Source organism: Pyrus communis, chromosome 15 (genome assembly GCF_963583255.1).
Source record: "Pyrus communis chromosome 15, drPyrComm1.1, whole genome shotgun sequence".
Lineage (NCBI taxonomy): Eukaryota > Viridiplantae > Streptophyta > Magnoliopsida > Rosales > Rosaceae > Pyrus > Pyrus communis.
Window position 1 is genome coordinate 11,505,309 of NC_084817.1, and position 8,642 is coordinate 11,513,950.

General features: G+C 38.6%; 1 protein-coding gene across 1 annotated transcript; it reads right to left on the reverse strand.

Annotated features, from left to right (window-relative positions):
- Positions 1–1,541: 1,541 nt before the first annotated feature.
- LOC137718198 (probable sucrose-phosphate synthase 1) lies at positions 1,542–7,732 on the reverse strand. Its single transcript, XM_068457701.1, has 13 exons — positions 7,407–7,732; positions 7,207–7,299; positions 6,299–6,543; positions 6,164–6,227; positions 5,316–6,014; positions 5,083–5,199; positions 4,784–4,915; positions 4,451–4,627; positions 3,777–3,830; positions 3,635–3,697; positions 2,567–3,508; positions 2,277–2,404; positions 1,542–2,107 (listed from the first exon to the last, which is right to left on the reverse strand). The coding sequence occupies exons 1-13, from the start codon at positions 7,587–7,589 to the stop codon at positions 1,834–1,836; spliced, it is 3,171 nt and encodes a 1,056-aa protein (XP_068313802.1). The 5' UTR covers positions 7,590–7,732; the 3' UTR covers positions 1,542–1,833.
- Positions 7,733–8,642: the final 910 nt, after the last annotated feature.

Consider the following 8,642-nt stretch of genomic DNA (forward strand, 5'->3'; position numbering starts at 1 on the left):
CTTCTTCACTTGCATCTGTATACATGCACAAAACAAAATTCCAAAACCCCAATTTTTGTTCTTTCATTTTTGGCCAAGAGACCCAACAAAGATTAAACCCACCATGTCATATAAGTGATCTCACTATACATTTGTAAGCGAAAATCAAGATTATAGCTAATTCCCTGTGATAAGACCAATGGAGTAGAAGCACACATTTTTATGTATTTCGGAAATTCTTCCACTGCATATAAATCTTGCTGGATAATTGCGGAATAAGCAGAATCACACTGCGATCGACCTGCTACTTACATCTCGCAAGATTTATCCCGCATCATAGAAAACCCCACACACACACACACACACAAGGATTATGATCACTAGCTAGCTTTCTGAATATATATAAGTTGTCTAACTTACAGTAGGCACATGATCAAGTGTAGTACTATTTTTGCTGGCATTTTGGAGATCGTCGTTGCAGTACGTGCCGGAGACCTGTCTGTGGTTTGGAACTGTGGAGTTGTGAGGAAATGGGAAATAGTGGAACTGGTGGTTCATGAAAGAGAAGAAAAGGATGAGGAAAAGAGAAGGGTATAGCAAACAAGTGTTGGTATAAGCAGAGCCAGCCATGGCCAAACAATCTGGCTGCTCACTCTGTCCAACTTTAAATACGTTCTCTTCTGAAAGAAAATGAGAAAAGAGGAGGGAATACTGATGATTTAGCATTAGGTTTTGAGAGGAAAACAATGGTGGAATGAGGAGGAGAATGAAGAAGTGGAAGTTGAGTGAATTACTATGAGTCCTATCGGCAATGACAAAAATCTTGGTTTTTGATTTGGTTTCACGTGTATGATAATTAATATGACTTCTTCCTTTTTTCTTTTTTTTTTTCTTTTTTTTTTTTTTTTTTTTTTTTTTGTGTTATTCATAATTTTCCTCTCTTGCTGCCAAATATTAATGGAACGGATGAAGAATTTTTTATATGTTTCTTTCTACATTATAATAGGGGTAGGTATTGCGATTGATATGTTTCACTTTTAGTGTAAATTTTAGGTTAGAATTTCAAACATGACGAGTTTGATACCAATTTAGTTCTCATACTTTTTAAAATTTACACGTCTCATTGTAAAAAAATACAAGTATTATAGTTTAAATTTAACAATCTAGATACATTAATTTTTATCTTTGTTGAGATTTTGAACGAGTATTACCCTTTTAGAATATTATTAAAGAATGGAGTGAGAGAGAAATCCACGATATGTTCCCGTTTATCTGCAAACAGCCTAACCGCGTGGCCATATCTGCAGCGAACTCGACAAGATCAATCGGGATTAGGGACCAAAAGGAAACCTATTTTGCTGGCCCAAGTCTAAAGGTGGCATTACCACTTAGTAGAAAGAAAAAGTGGCCAACATTACTAAGCTTGAACCACATTATTGTTAACCCATTGTTAAACTTGCGTTCACACTATGACCTGATAATATATCAACAGTTGTCTGTGTAGCCAATTCATTAGAGAAAAATACAGACCGAAACTCCTCTCTACTTTCATCATTTCTCTGTAAGCAACCAAGAAGAAAATCCAACATCAACATTTATACATGCTTAACAAAACAAGAGCACAGCACAACTTTCTCTCATGTTGAACAAAACCAGAAAACTGAATAAGTGGTTCGAATCGTAGCAAGGGAAGGATTGCGCTAAAAAGCGGCAGCCGAATTGCCGGTGGGAAAATGCAAACAACAATACAAGTATAATAGATACGAATTTTCGAGGGATGTTGTGTGATTTGCAGTTCAAATAGAAAGTTGAAGAGAATATGGAATCGAACAGGAGTGCATGATTCGGGGTTTTCTACCGCTTAAGAATCCCTAGTTTCACCAATGACGCTCTTATGTCATTTTCGGAGCATCCTTCACTTTGAGCCATATTGGGACTGTCGTTTGGAAAGACATGTTCTAAAGGATAGTTTCGGTTGGCATGAAGCTTACGAGCGCCAATGCCAACTCCCTTCAGTATCACAGTTTTGTGTAGGCCACCAAGCAAACCTTCATAATCCGTGTCACCACTTTCTCCCACGAAGACAACAGCAGTTGACAAGTTCAAGCCCCAACGGACATACAGGTACCTGGAGACTAAATGTTAGTGATATGAAAAAGGCAAAGACACTATAAACGCTATCCAATCCTTAAAGAGACTAGGCAGTACAACGGAGACAAATAGGATCTCATGCATATAAGTAATGAGTTTCACTCAGGTTTCTAATTAGGTAAATAAAATAACTTCTGCATTTATACCTGAGTGCTTGTGATCTAGAAGCCAACACAGGGATAACATTCAGCCTGGTGCCATTTAGGGAATATATAACATGGCAACGGAGAGCCTGAATTCTCATGAGTTTCCGGAGTTCCTTAACAGGGGGAATCTGTCATGACATAAGATGTCAAAAAACGCAAGAAATAAAGCAGTTCCTCTGAAGCAATGACCTCCAAAAGTAACAAAGTAGTCGGTTGTAATTTGTAACACCACATACAAAAAAAAGCGTACAAATGGATCCATAACACAAGACATAGACAAGAGATATTACCAGTTCTGGATATTTCACTTTATACGCATAGCAATGGTTAGTTGATGCTGATACATCTTCTGTAACAGTTTCCCTTCCTTTCTTTTCGTTGAAATTAGCGACCCAACGAACCAATGTCTTTCTCAAACCTTCTGCTCCCCAGCGGTATTCAATGTGTGAACGGTAATCTATGTCCACCACAAAGGGAAGCCCAGAAGGACTATCCTCAGAGCTTGAAGATGGATAGTAGAGCTCACCACCACTGTTACAGATAAAAGCATCAAACTGTGAAGGACTCAAACCTCCTGAAATCAAAAGAGAATGGATCTCAGATATGCCCAATGCTGTTGATAATATAAATCCAATAGGTCCTGCATCTCTGTCCTTCCCCGCTGCCTCAGTAACCTTCTCAATGATCTCAGTGAACTCTGAGGTTGTATCACAATCCACAGCAATTACACAAACATACTTCCTTTTCCTGAATGCCAGAAATTTACCAGCCCCAGAACTGTTGTCTGCTTTCTCTGTGGCACCAGCCTTTTGACAAACACCTTTTGACAATGTCAAAACCGCATTCTGCTCCTTAGTCTTCCCTCCAGCAGCACAGTCTTCAGCCTCTAAAGCATTATCAAGAGCAGCACTCCCTTCAGTTTTGTCGCCATCCAGTGAGAGTTTCAAGTTCAAAGATATATCTTGAATATCCCTCAGAGAATCACTAGGTGAATCGGGTTCTGAATTGTCAAAGTCAGCATCATTTCTTTGCCATTGTGGCTGCCTTGGTTTGCAACTGGTTATGCGAGTTAAGTATGTCTTACAATGCTCTGGCCATGAGAAAAGGTGAATGTTTTTCAGTCCATTCTGCCTGCATCTTGCCCAAAGTTGCTTGTCCGAAACAAGCTTCAGAAGGGCATCCGCTATTGACCGCTGATCATGGGGATCAACTAGTAGACCATTGTCAAGAACCTGTCACAATTCAGTTGCCTTGGTAGTTAGTATTAATAATAGTATCGATAACTTAACTCAAAACCACTCCAAAAGAAAATTAGAAATCTTTCAATGGAATAGGAATGTTCTCCAGGATGGACATACCCGATGAATATCAACAGGACCCCCATTTTGTGTGGCAACGATAGGTAAGCCATGAGCTGCTGCCTATTCAACAAAGGATCTTCTGTTGGATTTTATATAAACTATCTGAAATGTATTCCTTTGATAATGTAGAGACATGTACCTCAATTAAAGTAAGACCAAATGGCTCGATGAATGCTGGATTGATGAAAACACCCTGCCAAGAAATCAACCACATTACTGTTAACTTGAGCCATATAACTTTCTTGGTATAACAACTGAATATCATGTAATTATTGAAACTGGAAAGTTCTTATCCCATACCGTTTACGCCATACAACAAAAACTCATTAAACTTTATAACCAAGATATTCAATATGCATTCCCCTCCCTATGATGCACTTAAAAGCTGCCTAGTTAAACAGAAGCTTTGACCTATAGTTCTTTCACCATCTTTACTCTTTATTCATAAACATTGATTTTGGGTTCATGCCGATATATAAAATAAAGTCAAACTTATATCCTCAGAGAGACAAAGATTATAAATCTCAAGGCACAAATAACAAACCTCCAGTCTCCCAATTCTAAAACAAAGGTCACCACTTTTCCTGTTACTTTGACATAAAATAACCTCAAATATCTTAAGCATGAGAGTTAAGTCTAGCTTTAACTCAAAGAAGTGATATCTACAAGCATGCCTAGCCAAATTTAGTAGACTCTGAACCTGACTATGCATAAAACATCCAGAAGCTGAGCAAAAATTAAATACCTAAAAGCAAACTGCATGCACAATTGAGGTGGTTAATCTAGTTGCACTGCTGTAAAAGATAAAAGTACCTTTGTCTTTGCTGCCAGACGATAAATGTCAGGAACATCAGACTGCTTGTGATGTTTCGGATATGCCACATGACCGTAAAGATCATATCTGTCAATCAGCTTAAGAATGGAAAGAAGCACAGATGCATTTGTGCTGGACATTTCATCTATGTCATCACGGTTTCCCATAATCAATGTCTGTAATGACAGAATGAGAAAGCATCTGACTAATATATATACAAAGCACAGTTTTTTATTCAAAACCTGAACAAAGGAAGCCTCATCTATCTGTCAGCACTCAGCAGACATATGAAATAAACGGTAAGAAGGTGCAGTTAAGGAATTTGAACATACAAGGTTAGCAAGTTCCCTCAGTGGACGACACTCTCCAAATGCTTTGACCAAGGTCGTAATATTCTTTTTAGGGTCTGCCCTGGCAAGGGCAAGTATCATAGGCTTCCGTGGATTGGTAAAAAAACGCATGATCTGCCGATACAACATCATTAGTATTAACATTATAACCAAAATATATACAGCAAAAAACATGTATCACAATCGAATATTTGTTATGAACCATACAGAAAAGGAGCAACATAAATCTATCACGCTTAAAATCTAAGTAAGGAGATATGAGAAGAAAGAAAAATTATAACCTCTGACCAAATTGGCGGGTCGGGAGAAATAGAACTATCATCATGTCTCTCCCCTTCACCATCCCCATCTCCATCCGGTGGAATAATATGATGAAATTCCATTCCTGGAGGTATTACCTAACCAAAACAAGGGGACTGAATAACATTTCTATCACTTAATATTTATCCTTTTCGAGAAAGAAGGCCAAAATTTTGATAAAAATAATAGGAAGAGAAAAATATTAGATACTTACAACCATGCGAGGCATAAACCTGCCGTGACAGCTTACACCCCTTTTGATTCTTGCTCTTAGTTTGCGTTCTAGTATTGGATCAAAGCCATCATACAAGCGCCATTGTGATTCTATCTCCTGTCTAGTGCTTGTGATAACAATCTCAGAGGCATCTAGGGTTAACTCCTCTGCTTCTATCCGTCTCATTATTTTGTACGTTGTATTTATTTCTTCCCTTGATTGACGTCCTTGTTTTAAAAGTTGTTCAAGCTTATCTCGTCCAAGTGAGTGACCAGTAAATACCATTGGGACATTCAGGGCACCAGATAAAAGAGCAGCAGAATCACCAGCATCTGCATAGTGTCCATGAATTGCAACAGGCCAAACTGGCTGCCCACCTCCAATTTGCTCTCCCAGAGCTTTGGACATCTGTATAATGTGGGTAAGTGCACCGTCAACAAACTCAGGTATGTGAGGCCAAAGAAGTTCTTTTGGGGCATATTTATCTCTTGGGCCAAATGGTATACGGACAATATAAGCTCCACTACTCTCCCCAAGCTCCTCCTTCGAATTCTCAGTGTTTAATGGATTCAGCATTTCAGTTGGTTCCCCATAACTCCAATCCACATCTGGAGCTGCCACTTGTCTTGTAAGCAAATCAACCCGATAAACTCCAGGCATTGAACCTAAGGCCCTGGCAAGTTCTACTACATACTTGACCTGATAATGATGAAAGCATTTATACTCCAAAGCAAGTAATATGGAAGCTTTTAATTCCAGTTTATAAATGTTTTCAATAATCATCAACTGAGTGCACAACCACGTCAAGATAAATATTGCAATTAACAATTTCTATTCCCAAAAGTTACCTGGCCACCAGTATCAGAATCACGACCAAGCTCCATATTCTCTCCACGGATCAGGCCATGAAGGCTGCATGAAGAATTATAGATAATGAAATCAAAGTCTAAAAGTTTAAATGCATAAAAAAGTTCGGCTCATGCCTTATTAACACCATGTAGAATTTCTTTTCTTTTTGTTGACTAGCCCAGTTCTCCATCGCATCAGTAGAATTGATTCTTTTCATTCTTCCTCTAGTGCTATCACCACCATGAGCTGAAATGTCACCCACCGTGTCTCCTTTCTCTCCCTCAGACAAGTCTTCTGACATATCCTCAGTCGCCTCTCTCCTGCCTCGTTCCCTTTCAAGACGACGTCTAGCCACACGCTGAGCTTCTTCTCCCTCAATCTGATTGATTAGCAAAGCAAACACCAACAATTTAAAGCCAAAAACTTAAAACCAGCCCCCTCCTCAAAGTAAATAATAAGATAAATTCACTTCCTGTCAGTAATCACTTGTGCTTTTTCACAAGCACAAGTCTTCCCTTTGATAAATTGAACAATAATTAGCAGCGTGAAATGATTTCCACTCCTTTTTTCTTTTCTAACATGAATTAAATGAGGCTAACTGGTGATTGCCCTTGCGGTCAGGGCCATCCTCTTCAACCTAGCGTGTCTTGGGTCCAAACCCTCCCCACTCCCCAAGTGTAACTAAAAGTAATATCGCTTGTATTAAAAAAATAAATGAATCAAAGGAAACTTAAGAAGCAAAAACAAAGGGATGAGTGTCTAAATCTTCTGGTACCATAAGGCAAAATCCTAACTGTGAACAACATTGATTCTATGTAATCAGCAAAATCCGGCATTGTACGATTCAATTTTCGTTCTATTTTAACTTTTTTTAACTTTTTATTAAGGTTTCATTTTTATTTTCATTTGCTCAGCTACAAATAAAAAAACACACCTCAATTGACGCATTTAGCAGCTGAATACAATGAAATCATCACAGAAAAGACAAATTTTTTTTTTTTTAAATACATACATACACACACACACACACACACATAAGAACCTGCTTCTTTTTGCGAGCCAAATTCCAAATTCGCCAGCACATGTTCTCCAACCTGGTGTTTCTCTCCTCCGGACTCCTCGCCGTCGCCGCAGCCTGAAATCAAAGCCACCGAATTAGCAAAACCAAATCAATAAAATTACGATATGTCGAAAATCCAAATCGATTCAAAAATGGAAATGGCGTTGTGAATAGGATCGTACCCGAACCCAGGAGCGGTGGAGATCGGTCTCATCGTAGCGAGTGATGACCTCTTCGACGAAGTAACGAGTCGGACTGAAACGGCCACGTTCGCGGAGGAGCAGCGACGATTTGGCGTCGTCGAGGCCCGGACCGACGTCGAGGATCGCTTCCAAGTAACTGTTCACCCAGTCGTTTCCCGCCATTGCAACGGTCTTGGTCGGCTACACAGAGCCTGAAACAGAGTGCTCTGCTCCCAGCTATATATATATATATATATAGAAATATGGAGATCTTAGAGAGAGAAAGTTAGAGAGGGAGAGAGAGATGGTTATGGTGATTTGCTGACAATGACGGAGTAGAGAGAGAGAGCAAGAGAGAGAGGAGAATTTTTCCGCGAGTTTGCGATTTCTTTGGACAGAAAGAGAAAAGGTTTTTATTTATAAATTTTTTGAAAATCTGTAAGTGAATTTACTCATATTTCCTTGTCTCAAATTAAGGGTTGCTTGATGTACACTCATCTTTCCGCTACAAAGTAAACAATCCACATGGCGCAACCACACAAGTTTCTAGGCCTCTCCTTGTGATGTATGTAATAAATTTTAAGGGGTGTGATATTTACCCACTTTATTTTACTTCTCACATATATTTTTAACATTTGACCGTCGAATCAGATGAATTAAAGAAGATTAACAGACATAAATTATCAAGGGGTGTGTGAGAAGTAAAATAGGGTGTGTGGATAGCACATCTCAATTTTAAAATAAGAAGGAGAAAGGGAGAAAAAAAGGAATATGGATTAGACCATCTTTAAAGAAGATGTCAAATTTTGAACATAAAATTTAAATTTTGACAGCTTAGAGCATCTCTAAAAGAGATGTCAAATTATCCAAATCAGCATTAACAGTCATAAAAGGTAGCAACAATGGTTTCCAACCGAGAACCCAAATCTTATGTGACATGACATGGAATGACAGCTCTCACCTTTGCTATTAAATTTGACAGCATCTTCAAATAATTTTTAATTCATTATTAAATACGTTTTGCTAATTTTTATTGTTTTAAAACATTTATTGTAATTAATTAGTGATTGGTGGGACCCTTCCAATCCGTCCAAATCTTCAAACTAAAAAATACCATCGCTGCAATGAGATAAACAGAATGTTGTGATCTCCGATGGAGACTCCCTTGCCACCATTGCTGCAATGAAATAAACGGTGAGGATTACTCTTTGCTGTGGCCAATCATTAATGATGTTT

What these genes read in the sequence shown, in the direction of transcription:
- LOC137718198 (XM_068457701.1), bottom strand. Translation starts at nt 7,589, where the DNA reads ATGGCGGGAAACGACTGGGTGAACAGTTACTTGGAAGCGATCCTCGAC. An exon ending in AAGTGAAATATCCAGAACTG is followed by an intron (nt 2,405 to 2,566) that starts GTAATATCTCTT and finishes ATGTCATGACAG; the next exon opens with ATTCCCCCTGTTAAGGAACT. An exon ending in TCTAGATCACAAGCACTCAG is followed by an intron (nt 2,108 to 2,276) that starts GTATAAATGCAG and finishes TTTAGTCTCCAG; the next exon opens with GTACCTGTATGTCCGTTGGG.